Raw genomic sequence first — 26,991 nt, forward strand, 5'->3', positions numbered from 1 at the left:
ATGCATGGAAAAGATACAAATAATTAGCTTTAAAATATTCAAGGGTTTGATTCCTCTTGCTCTTAACTTCCATTCTTCACACCACTCCCCTTTCTCCAAGGTGATTGTAACCAACAAACAAAACTTCAGTCAACAAATACAGTACATGTAACTTGAGGCAGACGTTCCAGGTTCCAACATAAGTATATTACTATTTTTTTAAGATTCATCCAATTTGTGGTCTAGATTTTGTTTCAAGTTTAAATAGGGAGTAATTGTTGGGAGGGATGGAAGGTTTGGGGGAGTTAATTTGTCAGAATTGTAACATGGCATTTCATTCTGCTGGACTCTTGGATAAACACAAGGCCAAATTCTGCATTGGCACGGACTTAAAAGATCCAATAGCTCTATGGAGAGGACAAAGGGGATTCACACGAACAGAAAACGCAGCTCTGAAGACGGTGCATCCCAAAAGGGCAAGGACACCTGATTTGATTGTTGTAAGTTGAATATTACTTAATTATTCCAACGACAAAAAACTGCGGTTAATTTATTTACTATATATATATATATATATATATAATTTGAATAATTCTATATTGTGTTCCATTTCATTATGTCCCTTTATACACATGTTCAAAAGTTTTGGGTCAAGATTTTTATGAAAGAAATACTTTAAGTAATTTATGCTGTTCTTTAGAATTTTCTGTTCATCAAAGAATCCTGAAAAAAAGATCAGTTTTCACAAAAATACCAAGCAGCACAACTGTTCTGTCCAAGATTGATAATAAGACATTTTTCTTGAGCATCAAATTAGCATAATAGAATGATTCCTGAAGAATCATGTGACACTGAACACTAGTAATGACTGCTGAAAATTCAGCTTTGCCATCACAGGAATACATTTTAAATACATTTCATATTATAATTAAAAAAAATAACAGTTATTTAACATTTTAATTTAAATAGTTATATTGTAATTTTAAAACAATTAAAAACAACTCATACTCCAAACTTTTGAACAGTAGCGCAAGTAATACTGTATGTTTGCTTGTTCCATTGGCCAGTTGAAAGAACAGAGAAACTGGCAAGTGGATCAGAGAGAGAGTTCACAGGAAAATACTGCTCTAAACAAACTCACTGAAGAGGTACAGGACCACATGCAAAGATACTAAATCTCAAGTTCAAAGAGGTTTTACGCAGCATCTGATGATCTTCTGTTTTAGTTTCGAAAACTCAGGATCTCATTTGAACACAACCAGCCCAGAAGACAGACAGAGGTCAGTTTCATATGCTTAGCTCTTTAAATCTGTTTAGATTGTGAATAGTGTTTGTATTATCGGATTTGGACATTGTGTAAGTGTCCTTCAGGTCTCTGAGGAGCAAGGCTCACTCCAGCAGAAGGCTGATGAACAGAGGGCTCTTGACTTATATAAAGATCATGAGCAGAGACTGGCTGAGATCAGGGCACGCAACCATCAGCTGGAGAAGGAGAGAGAGGGTAGGAATGTTGGGAAGTATGTTAAAAGAAAGCTATACTCTTAAAATAAAGATTTGTATGCTTTCATGAAGAACCTCTAACATCCATGGAACCATCCCATTGCGCAAGGTTCTTTATGAAAAAAGTTCTTTAGATTATTAAAATGTTCTCCACACTAAGGCAAAAACAGTACTTTTCTCTCAAAACTCAAAACTGTTTACTGAAAGATACGGAGCCCCTAAAGGGACATCATGGTAAAAATAAAAAATGCTTTTGTACGGAGCCCCCCTAGTCCCACTTTGTCAAAAAAAATAATTATAACTATCTCGTGGCCTCAAGATAGTATCTCATGGCCTCAAGATAGTATGTCGTGGCCTCAAGATAGTAACTCGTGGCCTCAAGATAGTAACTCGTGGCTTCAAGATACCATCTCGTGGCCTCAAGATAGTATCTCGTGGCCTCAAGATATCTCGTGGCCTCAAGATAGTATCTCGTGGCCTCAAGATAGTAACTCGTGGCTTCAAGATACCATCTCGTGGCCTCAAGATAGTATCTCGTGGCCTCAAGATAGTAACTCGTGGCCTCAAGATAGTATCTCGTATCTTGAGGCCACGAGTTTCTATCTTGAGGCCACGATTATTATTTTTTGACAAAGTGGGACTAGGGGGGCTCCGTACTTTTGCGTTCTCGTAACCGCTTTGCGTTTCCCCGAGAAACTTTCTGAGCGAACGCAAGTTTCTTGGCGGAACGCAAAAGTTGTTGCAAGGGAACGCAAAAGCACTGACAAATATTTACATATATAATTAATATGTAATAATGACACCCTAACGTAAAGTGTTACCAAATTTAACTGTTAATCATTTTCAAACATTTAAACCTCAACACTGATTAGCCTAATGTCAGACTTTCAGAATCCTTCATCACTTGAATTAAGATTATAGGCTAATCATTTCATCTTAAAGCACTGCAGCCACCACAAAATCAGACTTTAGCACTGTACTTTGAGATCGTTCTGAGGTTAAATACGGATTTCTGGAACGCATTTTTATCACTCGCCATGGTGGCAACTCTCAAGACAAGTTGTCTGAAATGATGTCACACTGTTTCACTTAGCAACTACAAACCCATGCTGTGATTGTTTGAAACCCCTTAAGTACTTTAAAGGCAAAGGAACATGTTAATTAGTGGGCGACCCAATGCAGATGACCAATCTGTGAATGACATCAAAATACCACAAGAGCGATTAGAGAGCAAACGGAGCCGTATGCTTTGGAATCGCTCTCGCTGTACTTTTATGTCCTACATCGATCGGTCTGCGCAGCGCCGCTTCAAGTCGAACACACCTATCGTTCATTTGGTCTGCGATCATAATAAGAAATGTTTCTTGAGCACCAAATCAGCATATCAGAATGTTTTCTGAAGGATCGTGTGACACTGAAGACTGTGGAAGCTTTGCCATCACAGAATGCTGGCCATTTTAAAATATATTAAAATAGAAAACAGTTATGAACATGTTAATGTTCATTTGTTCTGCACTATTGATGATGTGTTTATCCCAGATATCGAACAGAGGCTTGCCGAGCTGGGAGGGCGGGAGAGGACGGCTCATCTAGAGGAAGTGCTGCAGGAGCTGAGGAGTCAGGAACAGAGGAACGAGGAGGTGCTGCATCAGCTCAGCTCTCACATCAACTCAATGAAAGGGTAAGAGAGAGTGGGGGGGAAACCAAGTGTTCCAAGAAGCTAGCAATCACTTGCATGTTTATACTGTGCTAATATTGTAGGTTTAATCCAAATGAAGTCCAATCTAACCCACCAGAGGAAAAGAAGACCCATGTCTTGATCTTTTCTGTGGACGGGCCCCTCTCCGCTCAGATAAGGTCTTTTTTTTTAACTCACGTTTTTTGCACGATAAAAGAAGTGAGAAAAACATGTACTTACATTGAAAGAAGTATGCAAACCATATCTAGGGATAATAATATTGACTGTGGCCAGTTATGAACTAAAAAACCTTAAACAACCTAGAAATCACTTATCTGCCTAGCAGTCACCCAATACAACCATTTTAGTGCCATCTTAGCAACCATTCCGAACAACACACTAGCACTGTGGTGGATTTCTTTTTGTAACAGAGCTTTGCGTCTGGCATACATGCAGTCTGGTGGTTCTGATCCAGAGGTTCTGGCTCACATGCATGACCTTCAAGCAGAAGCTCTTACACTGGAGCAGGCAAGACCTAGAGCTGACGGCAAGACAAAAGGAAGAAGTGAGTAGTAAAGACAATGAACTTTGGCTGCAAATAGTATTTGGACACTTACACTATACCGTTCAAAAGTATGTTTTTTGTAAGCAACTGAAGAGTTCAGATGCAAAATCCTCTAAGTGCCATCTGAAATGTTCTTCTAGAATGATCATTTTTATCAAGCTCGTATATTTAAGTTCAGTAATTTCACTTTAATGACAACTAATAGGTCATTTTCATTGCCATTTAAAGGGATAGTTCACTTTGAAATTAATTTTTGATATGTTTTAGCTTACCTCAAGGGCATCCAAGATGTAGGTGTCTTTGTTTCCGCAGTAGTTTCAATTTTGATATTTTTAGGTCAAACCGTTCTTGTCTGTCAGTCATATAATGCAGGTCGATGGTCACTGTCTCAAAACACAAGCACAGAGTCCAAATTAAAACAATTCCCCATCGTCCAAATTAAACAATTCCCCATCGTAAGTACACATTGATGGCCTAAGACACGAAACGAGCGGTTTGTGTGAGAAAACGAACAGTATTTATATGGTTGTTATCTCTTGAACACAGCACACGTCCAAATGATCTGACGGCGCGGGCGGGTATAGATATATACATAGATGTCGCCCTGGCTACGGTTTCGTTCCAATGAACTGCAGTAGCGAAGGCGACATCTAGTGTATATATCTATACCCGCCCGCGCCGTCAGATCATTTGGACGTGTGCTGTGTTCAAGAGATAACAACGATATAAATACTGTTCGTTTTCTCACACAAACCGCTCGTTTCGTGTCTTAGGCCATCAATGTGTACTTACGATGGGGAATTGTTTAATTTGGAAGTGGGGAATTGTTTTAATTTGGACTCTGTGCTTGTGTTTTGAGACAGTGACCATCGACCTGCATTATATGACTGACAGACAAGAACGGTTTGACCTAAAAATATCAAAATTGAAACTACTGCGGAAACAAAGACACCTACATCTTGGATGCCCTTGAGGTAAGCTAAAACATACCAAAATTTTATTTCAAAGTGAACTATCCCTTTAAGTGAAATTACTGAACTTAAATATACAGGCTTGATAAAAATGATCATTCTAGAAGAAAATTTCAGATGGTACTTAGAGGCTTTTGCATCTGAACTCTTCAATTTATACTTTTATATAGCAGGGATGCATTAAATTGATCAGTAAAAGACATTTACACGGTTACAAAAGATTTCTATTTTAAATAAATATTGTTCTTTCTATTCATCAAAGAATCCTAAAAAAAAAAACTATCACAATTCCAACATAAAAGATTAAGCAGAACATCTGTTTTCAACATTGATATTAATATTAAATGTTTATTTTATATTACAATGTAATGTAAATGTAAATGTAAATGTAAATGTTTATTGAGCACCAAATCAGCATATTAGAATGATTTACAGTGAAGACTGGAGTAATGGCTGCCAATTATTTATATATTTTTCCATCACAGGAATAAATTACATTTAAAAATACATAAAAATAGAAAATAGTTCTGTTAAATTGCAATAATATTGCACAATATTATTATTTTACCGTATTTTTGATCAGATAAATGCAGTCTTGGTAAGCGTGAGACTTATTTCAAGAACACTAACAAATCTTACCAACCCCAAACTTTTGAACGGCAATGTCGGTTTGTCAACTGTTAAGAGTACAAATAGTTTTCACGAGTTCACCATCCCATTCGGTCTTAATAGTTAATGGTAAACGAACTTGGCTTGCTGTCCTCAAAGGAGGCTCGATCCCTGAGCTTATAACAGTACTGTGCAGAGGAAGAATAAGAGAAATGGAGGAGGAGATGGGGAGGAAGCGCAGAGACCGCTGCTTATGCTCATGATTGACAGAACTGAATGTTTAGGCTCCTCCTGAACCTACTCTTGGAACTTCATTTAATTTTGAACTGTGTATTATATTTTATAATCTAATGCTATTGCATTAATAGATTTTTAAGTGTGGCTTAAGTGTCTGCATACTTTATTGTACTGTACACTATTCTTTTAAGCCCCAGGGTCATTTCTCGTTTCTGTCCCAACCAGGGGTGAAGTCTCCTCACAGAGTGTTGGACCCTGATGTTCTTGCTGTGGAGCAGGAGAACCAAAAGCTTGAGGAGGAAATCTTCAGAATCCAGCTGGCCAGGGAGAGGCACAAAGGAGAACACGGTATCTCTGTTCCTCACATGATAAAAAATAAAGTGATGTGAAACTTTTCATAGAAAACATGTTAATTGTGTATGTGTTCTAATTTGTATGCTTATACTATGCACTAAAAGTATATTCATATTTTATATTGTTTGAATATTTTAAACATATCTGAATACTTAAATAATTTTTTTGAATATTTGATATTATATTGATCAGGGCTCATTGATATCCAGAAGGACCACATCCATCAAATGGCAAGCCTCCAAGCTGAGATCGCCTTTCTAAAAAGAGAAATAGACAAGGGGCGAGACAGAAGACCACCCCATCCTCAACCTCCCCTGCCTATGTTTCCTGGATCTTCTATGGCCCACTCACACTCTGCTCTGACACTGGTGGGCTGACAGTTAGCCAAAGCTTAATTAATTGTGTTACTGGCAGCTAATGTAATGTATGTTGAGTTAATGTGATATTTCGGGAACCTCAAAATTCTGCCTGATACTATTTTAATGGTATGTCTATAACAGATGAATGGCTGATATTAAAATTGAATATTGTATTAAATAAATCTAAATAAGTAAATGAGCTGTTTTAAATGCTGCAAGTAAATTTAGGCATCACAACAGTAAATATAGAATGAAAAATGGATATTCATTTTGAAATCCACTAAAGATTCCATTTAGCAATGCTATTCAAATATTAGTGTATTAGTAATATCATGAAATATTATTTACTGTTTTCTATTTTAATATATTAGTGTAATGTACTGTATATTATATGTGTATGTTATATGTGGTTTATTGTTGTGATAGCAAAGCTGAATATCTACAGTGTCACATGTTCCTTCAGAAACCATTCAAATGAACAGTTCTTATTATAATCAATGTTTACATTTTTTTCCATCATTTTTTAGCAATAGAAAGGTCAAAAGAATAGCATTTATTTAAAACAGAAATATTTTGTAACGATATACAAATGTCTTTCTTTACTGTAATTAAAAAAAAAATCTATTTAATGCATCCTCACTAAAGAATTAAAAAATCTAACAGACCCCAAACTTTTGAATGGTAGTGTATATATATTTTGTTTGTTACACTTTATTTTAAGGTGTCATTGTTACAGTGTAATTATATATTTAAGTACTAAGTAATAATAATTAACAACATGTACTTACTATTGGGTTAGGGTAGGATTAGGATTTGGTTGAGGGTTAATTGCATGTAATTATGCATAATTTACTCTTACAAGTACATGTAACCTAAAGGACACTGTACAATAAAGTGTTACCATTTTGTTTTACCCATATTGCAGGATCAGAGTTCAAAACAGCATTCATTGATGGGTCCCCATGTAACTGATCCGATGGAACCTCTTGGTCCAGCTCCTTATGATCCTGTGTAAGACAAATATTCTTTTTTTTTCTTCTTATTTAGTCCCTATAGAATAGATGAATGCACGTAACACTAAATGCATTACAATATGATTTAAATCTTGCGATTGTCTGCATGTGTGTGTAGGGCTGGCTTTGTGATCTTCTATGACCTGGTGATGGGTTTAGAAGCTACTTTGAGATCAGTGCGCTTGTTGGAAGGGTTATACTGTAATGGGGAGAAGTTGGGACAGACCACCCCAATGCCACCTGTGCAGTGCCAACCATTACTCTCCACCAAGAGTCCTGGAAACTATGCCGTACTGGCTGTTAAACAGCCTGTGCCAAGGTAGTTTGGTTCAGACATAAATATGGACACAGAGTGGATATATGTTTACATGATTGAATTTGTGCTTCATTTCAGAGTACAACCATCTCCAAATCTCACTTTGGTCTTGGAGATTCAGACTTCTAGAGGTCTCCATTTGTACAACCATGAAACTAAGGACTTGGTTACTTGTGGCTGGGCTAAACTTGAACTTTTTGACGAGCACAACCAGGTGCACAGCGGTCACTGGAGGCTTCCCTTCCGCTCTCTCCCAGTTCAAGCGTCCCTAAATCCAGTTCAGCTGAATTCTGTGCCACAAGTATGTTCACCAAATATTAAGAGCTTAAGAGACTCATTAGACTTTTGAAGTCTTTAGTCTGGGATAAATGCCCATAGAGCTCTAATTTACTCTATTAAATCAGACTAAACTGTATATTTCCTTCTAAGCTGGGTAACATGGAACTCTGTCTTCGGGTAGCAAACGCTTGTCATGGAGATGTACAGACTCTTGCAAAGATTGACATCAACAACACCAACCAGTACAAGTACCCGTCAATGGTATGCAAAATGTTTATCAAGATATTTCCTATCTAAAGATGCTTTTTAATAGCAAAGCTTACAACGGTTTTGATGAGCCTATACAGCAGGGGTGTCCAATCCTGCTTCTGGAGGGCCTCTGTCCTGCAGAGTTCAGCTCCAACTCCAATTAAACACACCTGGACAGCTAATCAAGGCTTACTAGGCATACTAGAAACATCCAGGCAGGTGTGTTGAGGCAAGCCGGAGCTAAACTCTGCAGGACAGTGGCCCTCCAGGACCGTGTTTGGGCCTATAGCTTAATAAATGTGTCTTGTTTAGGTGGTCTCAAACACATCTGCAATCCTGGCAACGCAAGAACCATCACAACCCTCAACCAATCCATTACCTTCATCACTGCCACAGACAGATCATGTCGAGGAGTCCAATTATATTTGAATGACTTGAATTGATTACTGAACAAATAAAGTCTGCTGTAACTTCACACAAATTGTATTTCAAGTGACTATAAACAGATCACACATCTGTTACGAATTATTGCATTTTTAAATCACGTTTCATTTACTTGTGTACATTTGTGCTTTTTGGCATCACACTGATCTAGAAACAATTATGCATACACAGGGGTTGGACAATGAAACTGAAACACCTGGTTTTAGAACACAATAATTTATTAGTATGGTGTAGGGCCTCCTTTTACAGCCTCAATTTGTCTTGAGAATGACAGATAGTCCATCACAGTGGCCAGAGGGATTTTGAGCTATTCTTCTTCCAGAACTGAGGCCAGGTCATTATGTGATGCTGATGGAGAAAACGTTTCCTGACTTGCTCCTCCAAAACACCCCAAAGTGGCTCAATAATATCAAGATCTGGTGACTGTACAGGCCGTGGGAGAACTTCACTTTCATGTTCATCAAACCTTTCTGTCACAAGTCTTGCTGTGTGTATTGGTGCATTATCATGCTGATACATGGCACATGGTCCTCCAGAATAGTTTGGAAGTTCTTGTCAGTGACACGACCATCAAGCATATCGGTGAATGCCATGATACTGCAGCCCAACAAGTGACCAAAAATTGGCTATAGCAGCCCGACCAGGAATATTGACTGTTGAGCTCCCGGTGAACAGTTTTGGTGGAAACGGGAGTCAATGTGTGCATTTAATTCTGCAGTGAGTTGGGCAACTGTGGTTTTGTTTTTTGGATACAATCCGGGCTAGTACCTGGACACCCCTTTCAGACAGCTACCTCTTGTGTTGAGTTACTCCTGTTGGATGTGGTTCGTCCTACGTGGGGGTATGCCGACATTACCCTGGATACCATAGTCTTGATACACCACAAAGACTTGCTGTCCTGGTCACAGATGAGCCAGTGAGACGCGCACCAACAATTTGCCTTCTTTTGAACTCTTTATCTCCCATTATATTGAGTGGATTGCATTATTTTATTTACAGCTGTGCTAATTCGAACCTCCAACACTATATTGGCCAGTTTCAGTTTCATTGTCTAACCCCTGTATGCAGGATTTGAAATTAACACCCGTAAACCCACCAAATGCAGGTGAAAATCCTGTGGCAGATAACGCATTTCAACACAACAGCCAATTTGCCAAGTTATGATTCATAAATTATGTTCTTTGTAAATGTCTATGTAAATTGTGCAGCACTGGCATGGCATCGCTATCAGCCCTTCCTCTAAAAGGAGCCTCAAACATTAGCAAAATAACACATAAAAAGGGTCGCACATCTAGAGAATCGCCGCAGTGCCACGTCTTTAAAATGTTAACATTTTCTATGACCGCACACACACGACTCCAGCAGTTAAAAATCATCACCACAGCGCCACTCACATAGCTATTCATTAAAATACAATGATTTAGGACAAAGATACATATTGACTTCACCCTAGGAGATTGTGCATTTTTCAGTAACAGGCTTTTAGGGCTTAAATAAATATGCTTCACAAAGAAATATAGATCGTACTCTTTGTTTGTGCCGTTTTTTCAAAGACCTTAATTCAAACTCATTGACGCCACTTTGTTCATTCTTGAAGTGAACTTGGTTTCACTGTTTTGGACTGTATCTTTGAACTTAAGAATGCAAGTACAGAATGACATGTCCACAGTGTGAGACTGGTTAACAAGCCACCAGAGCCCTACAGTATAGAAAACATTAAAAGGCCATTTTTCCAACCCATTCTCAATTGCAGCATGTCCAAGAAACCCTAGCATCTTTATTGTATTTGTGCAAGTAAACTCATAAGTAACAGATACATTTTTTTTTTTATGGAATCCACAGTGATTTACTGTTGTAAAATTGAAAGCAATACAAATTTCAGAATCCAAGCTGTGATTGATGATTTGGTTAATTTTTGTTTTGGCTGGTAGAAGTTCTGAATGGCTGGTAACTTAATTTAAGATGGTGAGAGAAAAGTTAATTTCAAACCCTCCCTTTATGTGAAGACTAAAGTTTTGTTTTAAGAACACATGAAACAGCACATGATATGGCTAACATCATTTAGCTGTTGAGGAGTTTTCAGTCCAATTAATTTACGATTCCATTGGAACTCTGGTTGTATTTAGAGCAGAACATTCTTTTCAAAAAAAGGGTAAAGGGGTAAGGGTAAAGTATTAAGAGCACACATGTTCACATATGCAAATATCCTTTATTGAAAGTTTACTACAATTATACAAAAATTGGACAAAGAAAACAGGTTATTTACAGAACAGAGACAAGTTGTTCATGGAGAGTATATGATGCAGGCATGCTCTGCTGGTTGGAAGGTAAGAGGTCAATCAGAGGAAGTCCATCACGCTGAGGTCTTCACAGAGGAAGAATTGGCTGACTACAAGAGAAAAGAAAAACCATTTAAAAAAAGTTTAGGCACTAAATTGATGTTGCTCAAAGTTAAAACCAAGACAATTCTCCAACCAACACATTAAATACAAGATAAAGAATTGAACATCCTCAGACACAGGACTTCACTAGTATGTGTACATGAGTAAATATGCACCCAGAAGAATTAGTCCTGAAGTTTGTTTTTGACTCTTAACTTATATTCTACTACTACATAAGATGACAACTCCATTTAAGATTTAGAAACGTCACAATTCCAATCTTGATACCACAGCAAAAACTAGCCTGATATAAATGCTCAAATTATTAAAAGTAAACAGTAAGATTAAAACAAGCAATAGCACATTAATACAAAAGATAAAAATGAGATGCTTTAAAGTTTTTCCAGGTAGGTAGTATACAGGTAAGAAACAGCCTACTACAGAAATTGTATGTAATCAGTGTACAAACAAACACTGCACAGTCTTCACTGTATTAAACCTACACAGACTCTTAATGCTACAGTAGGCAGTCAAGAGCAGAGCACAAGATGCAAAGGAGAACTTGCATTCGTTGTACATGCAGACAAAGAATATAGAGTATGGAATAGTTCTTTCGCGTCTTAAGTATGAATGGCTTAAATCACTTAATATAAAAATTGACAAGACTTAAGTGTGAAAATGATCAACTTTGATGCAGCAGTGACAGTTTCTGTCCACTGTCCAGAGCATCTTTCACACTGGCCCCCAAGCCAGTGAACATTCCTTATGGTCAAGCCCTGTGACCCTCTTAAAGGAAACAGCAAGCCTATCAACTCGCCTCCTGCTCCATTTTCTCCTGGACTCCATTGCCGTTGTGGGCGGAGTCATCACTGCCATTAACTGAGGTCTCCTGTTTTGTCTTTTTAGCATCACTGTCCTTTTTTGGACTCTCCTCGTCTGGTTTCCTCTGTGCAGGAACAAAGCAGGACAGAACACGTACTTTATTTTTTTGCGCTAAACACCTATTCTCTACATGCTACTCAAGCATACATGGCCACTTCAAAACCATGCCAGAACTACAATATGCCAAGCCACAATATTGAAGCACAGTCACCACAGAAACACCGAGCAACACCAAATCTCATCTAGTTGGAAAATTCAGCTCATGATCCAACATGCATAAATGAAATCAGCAAAGGGAAGGTAGCAAAGCAGATGCTCCTTCAAGGGCAGACTACTCTCATGCAATCCAGTTAATGCACTTTAATCGTGCTAGTTTATCCACCTCTACTGCAAAAGGTTAAAGCAAATTGCAGTGGATGGATACTAACCTTTTTGCGGATAAGGTGAGAAATATCAGACGCAGATTTTGAGGAAGATGCACCATCAGCTGGCTTCACAGGAATCTGAAATAAAAGTGTCATTTTAAGGGTGCACAATATTGGTGGTCTGATGTATCAGCCAATATTTGGCATTTAAGTTATCAGCACTGGCCAATGAGTGTCCAAATCAGCTTTTAATTTGACTGTACTAAGCAAACCATATCTTTAAAATCATCATAAGCACATACATGTATGTAACCCTATATGGTCCAATGTGGGTACAGCATAGTAATATACAGGTATAAATTAGAGATGCACAAATGTGTCGGCCGTTGATATTTATCGGCCAATTTGTGTTGAATTTAAAACCAACGGCAACAGCATGAAAAGGCGATTCTGATGGTTTAACTGCATGTGAAGGCAATGAGTTGTATGGGTAACATCTTTTTCAGTTTTTCTCTGGGTAAAAAAAAAAAATAAATAAATAAAAATTCAAAAAACATGATTACTCAACATTCACTTGAGACATGCGTGCTGAATAGGAGCAATTTGGAAAAATGTCTGCGTCTGGGCTTTTCAAAATAAAATAAAAATAAAAACGCGTGTAAGAGTTTGTGATTATTTGCACAGCTAAGAGTTTCAACATCCAGTTTAATTTGCCACTAAACAGCATACTGCGTTCCAAGAAAAATAAAACTGCCACCTCCCAGTGTTCTGACACCTGTGGCTCAGGTACTGGAAAAAGTAAAGTTTACTCATGACAGCATTAAAGGAAAAGGCATTACCCAAAAAATTATTATTTATTTTACAGAATTCACACTTGATCAGACGTAGGGGTGTGCGATAAAGAATTTTGATTGTGGACAATTAAAATGCCCGAAGAGCACAGGCACTTAAAAGCCTGCTAAACAGCGCCTGGTTAATGGATTAATTTCTTTTGAGTCTTATTGCTCTAACAAGGTTTACATAAACAGTTGGTTATGTCTAAATACCCATGCACAGGAGGTACACAAAGCATCAACACACCTGACTAGCGGTAGACGAAGACGGGTCACCATTTGCAGCTGGGAAAGCAGATGAAGTGGATGCTCCTGCCTGTAACAAACAAGTTCCAAACTATACGGAGCCTCATAACTTTAGCCATTTTTATGGCATCTCTACTTTTCTTTTTTTTCATACTAAGAGCAACACTAGGGATGCATGCAATATCAGAATCATATTGATTATAGGACAAGTTAAATTATCAGAACTGGGCAAAGAACACAAGCTGATATTGAATTCAGAAATGAATCAGCCATTGAACAATATGCATTAGGGCAATAGTGCAAGTGCATGAAGCAACTCACAAGTGTCTGATGGATGGCCTCAGAAGCCATAGGAGCAGTCCTCTGGCCCTCCTTAGCATCTTCAATCTTCTCAGTAATTTCTGGTAGTAACTGTTTCAACTCCTCAAGCTCAGTCTTCTCCTCCTTTGCTGCCTCTGCACCTTCTGCCTTGTCTATCACTTCCTGAAGCATAGCTGGAAGAACAGGGATGTGGTAATCAATTAAGTGCACCGTGCTTGTTCATAGCAACTAATGTTATCAGAAAGCAGATCTTCAGTTAAAAGGAATGAAGACCAGCAAAAGCCCACTGTAAAAACGTTCCTACCAAGACGGCTCTCGATGACTTTGATAGATTTGGAGAAGTGCTCGATGGCTTGGCTGTACTGGGCTGTGTAGCTGTAAGTTGTGCCCAACTGGTAATGAGTCTCAGCCAAAAGACGACTATGAGAGGGAAGGTGTTTCAGCTGCAAGGTTAAACACTCATTGAAGTCCTCCAGAGCCTGGCTGTAGTTACCTACATGAATCAAATTGGAGAGATGGTGTAATTTTTCAATTTTAAATGGTGGCTTGTGGAATCCAAAAGGGTCCTTAAATACTGTCAGCTACTCTCTATATACACACCTGATTCAGCTCCAACTTCTCCAAGTTTCAGGTAAATTTGTGCTGCCATTAGCTGATCTTCTTTGCAGTCTTTTCTACAAACAGAATAAAAATAAAATAAAAAGTGTTTTAAAAGGAGTTTGATCAAATGCAGTCAATCACTAATCCTACAGACATACCTTTTATAAATCACCTTTGCAACCTCAAGCATCTCCCAGGCCAGCTGCAGGTTGCCAACTTCATCCTCCTCACTATCCTAAAGACACAAGGACACAAATAAGCCACTAAGTCATTAAAGGGTGGAGAGGGATAAAAATAAAAACACTTTATTTGTTACAAACCTTATCCTTTGTGTCACCCTCGGCCTCCTCATCGTCGTCATCATCATCGTCATCATCATCTGAAACAGAAAAATACGTCAACTCACTGCCAATGATTTAATGTGAAGCCCATCACCATGCACACCATCAGAAGTGCTGCAGCTTAATCTAAATGCTAGTGGATCCACAAAATATTTAGAAGTAGATTCACCAGGTGAAAAAGTCGTTAAATACTAAAATCTTGTGCTCCCCAGACTACCACACTTCACTACCTCCACCATCCTCTTCCATGGGTTCTTCAGTATCTTCATTTCCATTTTTATCCTCTTCATCGTTTATGGCCTTTTTGGTTACCCTGTTTGACACAGTGTCATCTTCCTTTTTAGAAGCACCTTCGTCTGCACCATTTGACTTAACATCGTTATCAGCAGGTTCCTCATTTTCAGCAGGTTTTGCCTTGTCTTCAGCAGTCTTTGCCTTGTCTTCAGCCAGTTTCTCCTTTTCAGCAGGTTTTGCCTTGTCTTCAGCAGTCTTTGCCTTGTCTTCAGCCAGTTTCTCCTTTTCAGCAGGTTTTGCCTTGTCTTCAGCAGTCTTTGCCTTGTCTTCAGCCAGTTTCTCCTTTTCAGCAGGTTTTGCCTTGTCTTCAGCAGTCTTTGCCTTGTCTTCAGCCAGTTTCTCCTTTTCAACAGGTTTTGCCTGGTCTTCAGCTAGTTCCTCCTTTTCAACAGGCTTTGCCTTGTCTTCAGCCAGTTTCTCCTTTTCAACAGGTTTTGCCTTGTCTTCGGCAGTCTTTGCCTTGTCTTCAGCTAGTTTCTCCTTTTCAGCAGGTTTTTCAGCTGGTTTCTCCGATTTAGGCAATGCTGCATCCACTTCAACTTCCTTCTGCTTCTTATCTTCTTGGTTCTTCTGCTCACCTTCCCCCACCTCTGTTTCTACCTCTGACTGAGTTTTGTTGTCCTCTGACATGGCATCATAAACCTGTGCTCGAAGCTCATCTCTGGTTTCCTCTGAATCATAGTACAAATGTAGGGAAATTTCTAGGTTACAGTGAACATACCTTTTGATCGGAATAATAAAATTTTCAATTGTGCTTTATTCTTTCAATATATGCTGGCTTGAGCAGAAAACTTTGACAACCATCCATTTGGAGGTTCTTTGGAAACATCCTTTTTGCAGATGTGATGTTTAGCCTTGAGCATGTATGAAAAAAACAAAACAAAGTGATCAGTTTTAACCAACAAACAAAGCTCTTTAAATACAAACCATCCAAGTTGTCAGCACTTTCGATCTTAGAGTCATTGTGTTTCTCGCCCTCTTCAGAGGATTCTTCTGGGACTCCCTCTAAAGCATTACCGAGCACAGTATTCTCCATCCTAGAAAAAAAAGTTACAAAAAATTAACATTAGCAAAAGTACGTTTAAAAAGAATCCATTACATGCCAATTAATTCAGATACCTGGCAAGCTCCAGAAGGGCCTTTCCACACAAGAAAAAAGCTTCCCCACATTCATCTGCAGTGTCTCCATACTTCTCAGCTCTTAATGGGGGAGGGGGATGAAAGTGCACACACCATAATTGTAATATTAATTAGTATCTGGCATACGCTGCACGGATGACATTCTCTATCCATAATACAGGTTTTATCCACATTCACTACTCACAGCATGGCACAAGCCTCCTGGAAGACACTGACTGCCGACAAAACATCACCCATCACTAAGTGCCGGTTGCCTGTGCCAATCAGCTTCTTTGCTTCCTCAGTAACATCGACGGAGCTGCAAAGTTCACAAATGTGTGTGTAACGAACCTCAATAGTTACTTTATTGAAATGAGCAATTTAATAATGAATAATTCCAGATAGCAACTCACCTGTCTGCAGCGCTTGAGGAGCAAGGTTTCACCCCCATACTGCAAAGACAAACAATAAAAAAGGGTCATACAACCATTTAAAAAAGTACTGTTGCGTCTTAAGATTATTTCTAACGGCAGTAAAACTGCACCAAAGTTTGTTGAGAGAAAAAAAAAAAAAAAGAAAAAAAAAAAAGTTCACGTGTGGAGCAGGAGCACCAAAGTTAGCGCGATGCTACGACTTGTATTAATCGCCAGAGAGCAAACATCTACACGCGGACATGAATGACATTTACCGTCACCGTTTAATGTCAGTATAATAACCAAAGTGGGTAATTTAAAGTAGTACAAGTTGTGTCGTTACCGCCACCTTTTAAACTTAACGCTGGACTTCAGCGCGTGTGCAGCCATTTCATTGCATCGCCAAGCTCTGACGGGCCGTGAACAAAGCGGGAGTTTCCTCATTTATGGAGTATAAACAAGATAACCGTTCATATTAATCCTTCTCCCGCCAACAGAAAGCAGCCAAACACAACACGGCGACGGGAAATCAACGGTGATGCCATCCCGTCGCCTGCGACGATGTCCGGGTGCGGGAGAAAGGCGAACTGAAGCACGAGCGCGAGGCATTTTTCCTGACAAGGACGCAGCTGCTGCAGCTTTGTTATCAAACGAAACCAGCCAAAACCTCTCACTTTGACTTCCTTTAACTTATCTGTTTACTTCCCTGGTTTGAGAACGCACTTAATTTAAACATGATATTTTACCTTTCGGCAGTTGAAGCAGACGCTGTTTCCTCGGGCATCTTAATGCGTTAAATAAACTACGCCGCAATGTACTATTGGATGATGTATGTGAAGATGGCAGGTTTGTGAAGCTGCTCCTGAATTAGTCTTTGTTGGCGCCTTTAAATACGGATACAAGCTGTACTTCCGCTGAACTACGACCCTCCTGTCACAAAAACGCGGGAGAATACATTTAAAGGGCAAGTAACCGCAATACGCTGCCGCTACAGCCACTGGACAAGATGAATGAAAAATCTATTTTTATCCAGAATTTTTTTGTTATATTTCGCATTTAAGGTCAACTTGAAATTAAAATAGACTCTGTTCACTTTCTTAAAGCACGTTCCTAGTGTTATTGTGAATGAAATATATGTTATAGTATATTTTATTAGTATTATTATATTATATATTCCATTATTATATTAATATATTATATAGCAACTTTACTTCTCAGCTAATCTTACAAAGATATTTTTTTTCTCTTTACTTTTTTACAATCTAATAAGATTATTATTATTTTTCATTATGTGCATATTGGTTCTTGGTTCTTGCATTGCAGTGTTACACTTTCTTTACACAGTCTTTTTATTGTAATGTGTCTGGGTGTCTAAATGTATTATTGTTATTATTTTAATTTCCATTTAATCTCAATAAAAGTATAAAATAAAGGTGGTTCATATAATACTACCATGATGTTTTTGCAATGATTTCACATAGCAGTAATGACAAATTGATGAGGTTTTTTTCATTGTGGTAATGAGAATGCTTAATTGTCATGCAAATAATGTCAAAATGAAATAACCTTAAATGACTATTTAACCTTAAAGGTGCATATATATGTGTGTGTGTGTGTGTACGTGTGTGGCCCATTATTTTCATTATGCAAAATAGCAATTTGTTTTTTTGTTTTTTTAGGGGTAATAATTAAGACATATTCTTGACAGGTTTCATAAAATTGACCTGTGAATACATCTAAAATAAGCCCTTGTTCATAAACTTCCATTCCATGCTTGGCAAAAACAAACAAGCACATATTTCAATATGTAACAAAAATGTTTATTGTGTTTATATGTACACAGAGTAATGAATGGACATTGGTGTCAAGGCACAGAATCTTGCAGAAGTGTGCATTAATAGGGGTCATTAAAAGGGTAGTGAGGATGTCCTGCGTCTCGGGGTACAGGCTTATCATCAACCTACAAAAAGTAAAAAGACACGACAACACTCAATGCAATGTAAAAACAGATGCATACATACTATGTACAAACATACATAGTGTTGGAGTAGTCTTAAATGCAGCCGATTCAGAATCAGATTTACATTTGAAGTAACCTTTTTGTTACTGTAAAATGTAGTGCTATGTTTTGGCTATATAGTAATATAACTTACAGTAATGGTTGGCACAATGTAACGCCAGCCTCTGTGCAATGCTGTCACTTGACTAATTTCCTCAGGTTCGAGAGTAAAATCAAAGACCTGTAAGTTAGCAGAGCAGTGCATTGTTACAATACAAGGTCATAAACAAAGAGGTGGAAAAATCAAGAAAAACTTGCAGAAACCTGGATATTCTCTTTGATCCGAGACTGTGTAATGCTCTTTGGGATAGTCACAACTCCTCGTTGAGTTTGCCATCTGCCAAAATAACAATGAAGAAATACTATGCAATATTCGGTCAAGAAATATGAAATATGGCAACTAGTGCAAACACATGAATTTACCTGATGATAATTTGCGCAGGAGTCTTGTTGTATTTCTTGGCTAGCTCAGCAATGGCTGGTTCCTCCAACAGCACAGGTTCCTCTGGATGCTTCCAGGCTCGGTCAGGAGATCCAAGCGGACTGTAGGCAGTCATCACCAACCCCCGATCCCGACAGTGAGCCAACAGCTCAACCTGGGCAAGGTATGGATGGGACTCCACCTGCAAAACACTATTGTTACTCTACCAACTGATATAATAGACCAAATAAATTAGGACATCACATTTTCTTCTGACCTGTAAAACGGTGGGTTTGATGCTTGCAACTGCTAAGATGTCATCAATCTGCCTGCTGTTGAAGTTCGAGAGCCCAATGGCCCTGACAAGCCCCTTTCCCACAAGTTTTTCCATAGCAGCCCATGTAAGCTTGTAGTCTATATCATCATACAGCAAAGTTCCATCCTCCTTCCTAGGAAAAGAGGTATCACCTCGTCTGGACAAAAATAAGAGGAACACTACACTGGCATCTGAGAAACATTAAAGGGATAGTCCACACAAAAATTCAGATATTTTACACAAGAAGATATTTTGAAGAATGCTGGCATTCAAACAGTTTCAGTTCCTATTGACTTCCATTATATATTTTGACCATACATTACAATAGAAGTCAATAGGAACCGAAACTGATTTCTTCAAAATACCAGCATTCTTCAAAATATCTTCTTTTGTGTTACACAGAAGAAAGAAAGTCATACTGGTTTGGAACGACATGAGGGAGTGTAAATGATGACGGAATTGTCCCTTTCCCTTTAAGAGCACTTTATAGTTCATTCCCCAAAGGAGATAGGAAAATGTCACATGTTTATATTGTCAATAAACAAGACACCCTAGATAAGACAACAGTAGACTTTCACAGAGTCTTGCACCCTTTCAAGAATTCATTTGTAATAATTTTTTTAATCATCTTTAATTTTTATTAACTGAACACACATCTTTAATGTGTGTTTATTATATATGTTTATTACATGGCTTGGTTGAATTCTAATGTAGAATGCTGCACCGTTGCCATGAAAAACAGAGCGTTGCTATGGACGCAGGATTCTAACCGTAGAGACGGAATGGACTATTTTCTTTAGCAGAAGCAATACAATCGTTTATAAATCAATAAACTCCTTTTTAAATCAATATTTTGTGTCAAATTATTGATTTATTTGGTAGGTAGCCATGTAATAAGTGGGATAATGTAGAGCGAGGCGGTTGTCCGCTTCGTCGTTGGGGTCCTGATCAGCATGTCGGGGTTGTATTCGCTATAACAACCGCCTCGCTCTACATTATCCCTTACATATATACACACCACAACCGAGGGCTTACTGGAAGGCATATGGCCAATGGATGAGGTAGAGGTCCAGGTACTCCAGCTTCAGGTCTTTCAAGGTCTTTAACAGAGATGGCTCCACATCATCTGGGTGGTGTTTGGTGTTCCACAGTTTGGAGGTCACAAATACATCCTCTCGTCTGATTCCCTTGAAAGAGGACAGAGGTTGTAAAGCACACATGATTCCTTTATATATATATAGTAAGTGTGGGTATATTTCATACATGTTTTCAACTTAGTTGACCTACTTTTTCAGGCCCCATCATTTCCTGGAAAGCTTCACCGATCTCTGGCTCATTCGCATAAATGGGAGCACAGTCAATGTGCCGATAGCCAGATTGCAAAGCCCAAATGACTGCCTGTTTTACCTGCAGATGACAACATATTTATACAAAATGCTTATTGAAGTTCTACATTCAAATCAAACACAATAATTTATGTACTGTATACCCTGGTAAACTCGCCCTCGTCCTTAAAACATCATGAAGATTCCAATTATGTCATGATTACAGTTGAGCTGATGTACTAAATACACTCACCTGTCCAGGTTCACTCTTCCATGTCCCAAGTCCCACAAGAGGCATCTTTCGCCCAGTGCTGAGGACAGCAAAGTCATTCATACTCATCCTGTGTGCCTTCAGAGAAAAGAAAACAAAGAACACAATATGAACAGTGTTCAAACAGAAGAAAGCATGGAATAGACTTTAGTATATTAACTTTTTGATTTAATGTTCTAGTAATTCAATCCAAACCCTAAACACTCACAGAAAGGCGTAGGGTGAATGAATGCTAGCTATGCAGTGCTCAAAATTCAGGATCAGAATGAAAGGAAGTGTATCCTGCTGACTTGTCAGCTGACTTCCACAGCAGCTCTAGCAGGATATTGTAAAACACCCTGAACTGCAATTTTGGGGGAAACATATACTTTGGGTTTGCAAATTTTAGACAATTAATAATAAGAATGTGTTTGAGTCTTTGCATTTTATATAAAGGGAGTTTGATTCATGTCAGTATCATTCATTACTGGCACACCCCAGTCATTATTCTACAACAGTTTCCTCCAGATTTTCTAGTTAGTGCAGTAAATCATTAGACATTTGGTTAACGTACCATTCTTCGACAGTAAAACTTGTGAGAACGAATGACAAGACGAAGAGCGCGTTGAAAATGCTGCATTTCTCTCGGCAAAATCAGGTCAAACAGTGTCCCATGTGGCTTATCATAACAAGGAATGTCAGGGATAGTTTTTTTAAATATTATTGGTTCAGATACTTACTGTGTATCAATAGGATGAGAAAATGTCTCCACTATAAAGCTATCCAGGTTGATAATTTTTTTTTAAATATTTTCTCATAACGTTGATGTATTTACTTCCTGTTCGCTGTCATCTAAAAACACCCGTCAAAATAAAAGTCTCCATAACAACAGAAAGTCTTTAAATTTGCATAATACAAATTAAAATGTACAGTACATGATAGAGAGAAAAAAAATCCCATGTAATTTTAGTTGATAATCATTTTAGATGATTAATCTGAAACTCATTCAAGTGTTTCTATGTGAAAGTGAATCTAAGTGAATCTTTAGTCAACTACCCTTTGTACTCTTCTGCCTCTCTTTTATGTTGCTGATTACCCAATTTTATATTTAAAAGAAAATACACATTTCATCTCCCCCTGAAATTAGGTGCAGTTTTGCCAATCCCAAAGCACTAAAATAGTATGAGTGGTTATATCCAGGCTTCTCTTTGCTCTAAGTGTTCAATTCAGTAATAGAATCAAATGTACCTGCAGACAATTCACCAAATTCAGAGACTGAAATGATATACAAAACTAATAACAAATGAAAACAAATTTTCTTGTATACAGTTTCAATCGTTTTCTTTATAACAGGAGAAATTGAAATTACAATACGTCAAATGTTTATTTTACATGGTACAGTTAATTCAGAATGGGAGAAAAAACAAAAACATTCATGGTTGCCAATTTCAATTAAAAGTATAAAACAGCATAAAAACCACAGAAAACTAAATTGGCCTTGGGTGATTTACACAGAATAAGGTCAAGCTATTTACGGCAGAAATTGCTCTGTTTCTCCATATAATTCAAAGCACAAAAAAATTCTATAAAAACAGAAAGAAAGAGAAAAACTGAAGAACACAGAAAACTGAGATCACTCTTTTTCTCTTCGACTTCTCTTGTGACTCTTCTTCGACCGACTAGAACACAAAGAGATAAATGCAGCATTAAAACAAGGAAAAACAACAAAATAATAATGAAGACAACCATTTAAATTGAGCATTACCTTTCTGGGGACTTGGAGTGACTACGATGCCGGTGACTTCTGTGGTGACCTGAAAAAAATAGACCAATATTTCCCTAATGATCAGTTTTGCCATTTACTATAATAATTTTTAAATAACATATTTTGGTGTCTTATTTTCTTAATATACTTCAAAACAGCTTGACTGTACCTGGAGATTTTGAGCGATGCCTTCGGTCCCTGGATCTGCTGCGGTGTCTACGGGGACTTTTGCTTTTGCTTTTGCGGTGGCGGTCCCGGTCCCGGTCGCGATCACGTCTGGGTGATGGGCTGAATAAATGATATATAAAGTAATCAAACAAATGTATTAAATTGTATAAATCACCTATAATAATGTGCCAAACCAATAATGAATCTAAAATACATTGCCAATATCTGAATTGTAATTCCATTACATACCTTCTTCTTTTAGGTGATCTGCTCCGTCTAGAAAAAGACGATCAGAACACAAATTATTCAATTGTTCAGTTATGAATATTATCAACCTGAAATAATGACTGCATTTAAATGACAATTAGCACCATCACTAACCTTCTGGGTGAGCGGCTGCGTCTGTAGCGTGGAGATGGAGACCTGCGTGGCCGGTCCATATCTCTGTAACTTCTTCTGTGTGGCTCTGGTGTCTGCACTCTCTCTGGCTGCAGGACACGAGAGGTTGTAGAACAATTATATTCATAAGATATAATCAGTTATTGTCAGACATTGTGAGTTCCCTTTTACCTTCTCTTCTTCATCATCCTCCTCTTCACTGGTCTCCACCTCATCCAGGTCTTCTTCCAGGGCACTAATACGAGTATCCAGTAGCTCAGCTTCCTCCAAAACCTGTCTCTTCTGTGAAGAAAAAACAAATGAACACGTGGACGCATTATTTTATAACATATTTGACTCAGTACACTTCCTCTTAAATTCACATTACTCCAAATAACAACACAAATAAAATAGAATTTTTTTTAATCCTTTTGAATTCTATGGTTTTATGTATCAGAACATAATAAAAAAAATCATCAGGTCTTTAACAGGTCTTAAAATTAGGGAAATATAACCTCCAATGAACAACAACGTTGACGTCACACCTTTTCATTATTTAACAAAAATAAAGCCAAAATGAAGAAGCCATGTGTGACAAACTGAATACACCCATGATTTTATAGCTTGTAGAGACACTTTTAGCAGCAGTAACTCTAGTTTGTCTTTTTCAGCCATTCTGTTGTAGATTTGCTGGTGTGCTTGGGATCATTGTCCTGCTGCATGACGCATTTTCGCCCAAGCTTTAGCTGTCGGACAGATGGCCTCACATTTGACTCTAGAATACTTTGGTACACAGAGGAGTTTATAGTCGACTCAATGACTGCAAGATGCCCAGGTCCTGTGGCTGCAAAACAAGCCCAAATCATCACCCCTCCACCAACGTGCTTGACAGATGGTATGATTGTGCTGATATGCTGTGTTTGGTTTTCGCCAAACGTGGCGCTGTGCATTATGGCCAAACATCTTTACTTTGGTTCCAGAAGTCTTGTGGTTTGTTCAGATGCAACTTTGCAAACCTAAGCAGTGCTGCCATGTTCTTTTTAGAGAGATGAGGTTCTCCTTTTTAGGTTCTCCTAGCAACCCTTCCAAACAAGCCATACTTGTCCCGTCTTTGTCTAATTGTACTGCCATAAACTTTAACATTTAACATGCTAACTGAAACATGTAGAGTCTGAAGTGAAAATAATACCTTGAGAGGTAGGGCCTAATCTTTTTCGTTTACCTTAGATCCCATGCGTTTTTTTCGTGTTAATCACAGAGATCACAGAAATGACCGCTCAAAAGACAAACGAGGTGCAGGAGTATTTTGAATTAGTAATAAAATGGAAAAGCTTTATGTAAGCTGTCTGTGCCATGTAAAACTGGCATAATTCCACTAGAGTCACGTGTAACCATATATTCAGGACATGCACGTAGGTGTGATAGCCGAAGCAAGCAAATGCCCATCGCATATTCACTTAAACTCCGGAAAAATAGCTGAGCTTCAGAATGAGCTTTAGTCGCCAAGTGTGCGGTGTTTAGCGGCATTTATTTTGGGATTTGACTGTTTAATTCATAGATTGTTTCAAATGGATCATATAAACACACAAGTCTTTAAAGGGTTTCTTACTTTTAGACTAGTCAGTTACAAAACTTCAGTTTAAACCCTATTTTGAACGGGGTCCTTTTTTTTTTACTTTTATTTTGTCTTGTGGACTATATGTAAACATATTTAACGTAAAATATCTTATTTATGTTAAAAATAACATGCAATTTGCATGATCCCTTTTATTTTGTTAAAATAATTAATTAATTAAAAGTACAACCAACCTGAAGTCTTGGAAGGATGATGTCACACATCCGCTCTGCATGAAGAAGCTCATCTATGAACTCATCGACATGCATCAACTCAAACTCTATGTAAAGAAGAAACATTATTTGCATTTTTTTTCTGCAAGGAAGAAACTTTCAATGCATCTACCTAATGAATATTGAAATGTATCTATAAAGTAAATTGATCACCTCCATTTCTATTCTGGCTTTTGATTTTTCTGTAGTCATTGTATAATGGTTCTAAATACTTGTAGCAATCCACAGAAGTTCCAGTTAGGCGCATATACATCGCTCCAAGCAAACGGACATACCTGGAGTGGGGGAAAAAGCAGTACAGTAATGCAAAAAGTGTAAATGGCAATTAATACAGATAAGTGTAGTAAACTGCACACTAACTTGAAGTCCTCATTCTTGATGAATTCCACAATGATGTCCTTTTCAGGCTGAATCTGCAGCATCTTTAGTGTCAGACATAAGAATGGAGTAGGCTTGATGTTTCCTCCATATACACCACCAACAAACTTTAGCTCCATTGCTTTGTCCACGACAAGCTCAGCTACATTTTAAAGAGGGGCAAAAACAGGGACAATTAAAAATGGTGCTTGGAACATTAATTCCATAAAACCATTCATATGGAAATAAATCAGGTAAATGCTATATAACAGATCATAACCCAATACATGATACTTAATCATATTTAATACATGAACTTTTAAGGCCTCTACATTTTCAGTATGATGATCACACCTATGCTGTAAAAATTGCTGTACACAATCTTTTATAATTGCCTTCTTCCCTCTAATTGACAGTTCATACTTTTTAGTAAGTAAAAGACCTTTTAGTATAATTCTAAAAATGTCCACCTACAGGTTGGTACACGTTTTTTTTTGCTGTGAAATCTTTCATGATTTTATAAAGTAAACATAAGAATAACTTTTTAATATTGTTAGTAATATTTCAAGATGAACATTTACTGGACTGAAGTAACTTGGGTTCACTTGATTATCCATACATCTTTTTTTTTTTTTTTTAAATCATGTTAAAATGTAGGTGTCAAATATGATACAACTTTGAGGAACATTTCTTGTACACAACCTTCTACAAACTACAGAGCTTTGATCATAAGACAAATTAATTATTATTAATCATCTTATTGAGACATATTATTGGGAGATATGGGTCCAGTTTCACAGACAAGGCTTAAACCAGGATTAGGCCTAAATTCAATTAGGACATTGAAGTAGCTTTTAATAAATGTACCGTAAAAAAAAAAAAAAGCATTACTGGTGTGAATCTTGAGACAAAACAATGGCACTGACGTATTTTAAGATATGTAGGAGCAAGTTTCTTTCAGCTAAGACAGCTCAAACATGCATTTTAGTCTGGAACTAGGATTAAGCCATGTCTGTGAAACCGACCAATAGAGTGACAACTTATATGTGTATGCATTTCATGTAAGCAGTCAGCTATATACTACTAAAATAAACATCAAATTGATAAACATTACAGTATTTTCAGAATTGAATCTTACCTTTTTGGCCATATAAATAACACCATATGCACCAAATTGGTTTGGCCCTCTCAATAAAATGTATGTTTAAATAAAGACATATGCAAACTTATTTTTAATGAACTGTTCAATCTCTGGCTAGTCATTTGACTATCATTTATATGTCAGGCTTTATAGGGATAATCATACAATAAGATAAGTTTGTCACTTCTACGGCTGTATGAATTCCTTATTCTCAAGTCACATTACTGTTGCTGCCAACAGTAAACACGTCAGTGTTTGTAGTTAACACTGTAGTTCAATTTTGTAGTTAAGGTATATAACTACGTTACTGTTGTTTGCGATGCCACATTAACAAATACAGTATGTAGTCCGGCACACTTGTCTCACCTGTAAGTCCAAAGCATTCCTCTTTCCAGTACTTAGACTCATATATACGTGTCCGTATAATCTTCTCGACAAGATACTGGGGATTTGTTCCATGTATACTATTGGCATCTTTTACCGTTCTATTTGCCATGGTGGCTTAAAATTTTAAACGAACAAACGAATCAACGATACGCTAATATGCCATTGAAACACTGACGAATGACTTCCGGGGAAAAGCGTGCGTCACATCCCTGAGGTCAAGCGGTATTT

At 37.8% G+C, this 26,991-nt stretch overlaps 4 protein-coding genes across 8 annotated transcripts; 1 reads left to right on the plus strand and 3 right to left on the minus strand.

Moving 5' to 3' along the window:
* Positions 1-191: 191 nt before the first annotated feature.
* Positions 192-8,583, plus strand: ccdc17 (coiled-coil domain containing 17). 2 transcript variants are annotated; one of them, XM_084427041.1, is made up of 14 exons: positions 192-479; positions 1,047-1,127; positions 1,206-1,259; positions 1,351-1,480; positions 3,019-3,160; positions 3,241-3,336; positions 3,589-3,722; positions 5,765-5,887; positions 6,086-6,261; positions 7,178-7,263; positions 7,384-7,584; positions 7,660-7,882; positions 8,011-8,121; positions 8,422-8,583. In XM_084427041.1, exons 1-14 carry the CDS (start codon positions 267-269, stop codon positions 8,536-8,538), a joined length of 1,887 nt encoding a protein of 628 aa, XP_084283167.1. In that variant the 5' UTR covers positions 192-266; the 3' UTR covers positions 8,539-8,583. The 2 variants fall into 2 exon arrangements, with proteins under 2 accessions (XP_084283167.1, XP_084283168.1); XM_084427042.1 differs by lacking the exon at positions 1,047-1,127.
* Positions 8,584-10,742: 2,159 nt separating this feature from the next.
* nasp (nuclear autoantigenic sperm protein (histone-binding)) lies at positions 10,743-17,271 on the minus strand. Of its 2 annotated transcripts, XM_084425042.1 has the most exons (15): positions 17,095-17,271; positions 16,349-16,387; positions 16,141-16,254; positions 15,936-16,016; positions 15,744-15,853; positions 14,753-15,487; positions 14,502-14,560; positions 14,340-14,416; positions 14,182-14,255; positions 13,886-14,074; positions 13,582-13,754; positions 13,262-13,330; positions 12,245-12,319; positions 11,752-11,880; positions 10,743-10,942 (listed from the first exon to the last, which is right to left on the minus strand). In XM_084425042.1, exons 1-15 carry the CDS (start codon positions 17,130-17,132, stop codon positions 10,907-10,909), a joined length of 1,998 nt encoding a protein of 665 aa, XP_084281168.1. In that variant the 5' UTR covers positions 17,133-17,271; the 3' UTR covers positions 10,743-10,906. The 2 variants fall into 2 exon arrangements, with proteins under 2 accessions (XP_084281168.1, XP_084281169.1); XM_084425043.1 differs by lacking the exon at positions 11,752-11,880.
* An 881-nt stretch (positions 17,272-18,152) lies between these two features.
* akr1a1b (aldo-keto reductase family 1, member A1b (aldehyde reductase)) lies at positions 18,153-21,582 on the minus strand. Of its 3 annotated transcripts, XM_084425245.1 has the most exons (10): positions 21,294-21,466; positions 20,949-21,083; positions 20,723-20,818; positions 20,432-20,551; positions 20,180-20,331; positions 19,106-19,301; positions 18,831-19,030; positions 18,672-18,744; positions 18,502-18,588; positions 18,153-18,308 (listed from the first exon to the last, which is right to left on the minus strand). In XM_084425245.1, the coding sequence occupies exons 3-10, from the start codon at positions 20,807-20,809 to the stop codon at positions 18,243-18,245; spliced, it is 981 nt and encodes a 326-aa protein (XP_084281371.1). In that variant the 5' UTR covers positions 20,810-20,818; positions 20,949-21,083; positions 21,294-21,466; the 3' UTR covers positions 18,153-18,242. The 3 variants fall into 3 exon arrangements, with proteins under 3 accessions (XP_084281371.1, XP_084281370.1, XP_084281369.1); XM_084425244.1 differs by lacking the exon at positions 20,949-21,083 and having other exon boundaries at positions 21,460-21,582; XM_084425243.1 differs by lacking the exon at positions 20,949-21,083 and having other exon boundaries at positions 21,294-21,494.
* Positions 21,583-22,084: 502 nt separating this feature from the next.
* prpf38a (pre-mRNA processing factor 38A) lies at positions 22,085-26,980 on the minus strand. The gene is made up of 10 exons (XM_084425509.1): positions 26,743-26,980; positions 25,239-25,398; positions 25,032-25,153; positions 24,840-24,925; positions 23,223-23,333; positions 23,034-23,140; positions 22,902-22,928; positions 22,654-22,772; positions 22,485-22,533; positions 22,085-22,398 (listed from the first exon to the last, which is right to left on the minus strand). The coding sequence occupies exons 1-10, from the start codon at positions 26,870-26,872 to the stop codon at positions 22,353-22,355; spliced, it is 957 nt and encodes a 318-aa protein (XP_084281635.1). The 5' UTR covers positions 26,873-26,980; the 3' UTR covers positions 22,085-22,352.
* Positions 26,981-26,991: the final 11 nt, after the last annotated feature.

The sequence above is a fragment of the Rutilus rutilus genome (genome assembly GCF_951802725.1).
Source record: "Rutilus rutilus genome assembly, chromosome: 12".
Classification (NCBI taxonomy): domain Eukaryota; kingdom Metazoa; phylum Chordata; class Actinopteri; order Cypriniformes; family Leuciscidae; genus Rutilus; species Rutilus rutilus.

Coding starts and splice junctions, on each gene's coding strand:
- nasp (XM_084425042.1), bottom strand. CDS start 17,132: ATGCCCGAGGAAACAGCGTCTGCTTCAACTGCCGAAAG. Junction 14,561..14,752: donor CATGGAAGAGGATGGTGGAG/GTAGTGAAGTGT, acceptor TTTCTGTTTCAG/ATGATGATGACGATGATGAT. Junction 12,320..13,261: donor CTTCGTCTACCGCTAGTCAG/GTGTGTTGATGC, acceptor CTTTTATTTCAG/ATTCCTGTGAAGCCAGCTGA.
- ccdc17 (XM_084427041.1), top strand. CDS start 267: ATGGAAGGTTTGGGGGAGTTAATTTGTCAGAATTGTAACATGGCATTT. Junction 1,481..3,018: donor GCTGGAGAAGGAGAGAGAGG/GTAGGAATGTTG, acceptor TGTTTATCCCAG/ATATCGAACAGAGGCTTGCC. Junction 6,262..7,177: donor CACACTCTGCTCTGACACTG/GTGGGCTGACAG, acceptor CCCATATTGCAG/GATCAGAGTTCAAAACAGCA.
- akr1a1b (XM_084425243.1), bottom strand. CDS start 21,359: ATGCAGCATTTTCAACGCGCTCTTCGTCTTGTCATTCGTTCTCACAAG. Junction 20,819..21,293: donor AGTTTTACTGTCGAAGAATG/GTACGTTAACCA, acceptor TTTTCTCTGAAG/GCACACAGGATGAGTATGAA. Junction 20,332..20,431: donor AAATGATGGGGCCTGAAAAA/GTAGGTCAACTA, acceptor TCCTCTTTCAAG/GGAATCAGACGAGAGGATGT.
- prpf38a (XM_084425509.1), bottom strand. CDS start 26,872: ATGGCAAATAGAACGGTAAAAGATGCCAATAGTATACATGGAACAAAT. Junction 23,141..23,222: donor AGGATGATGAAGAAGAGAAG/GTAAAAGGGAAC, acceptor CGTGTCCTGCAG/CCAGAGAGAGTGCAGACACC. Junction 22,773..22,901: donor AGATCACCTAAAAGAAGAAG/GTATGTAATGGA, acceptor TCATTTATTCAG/CCCATCACCCAGACGTGATC.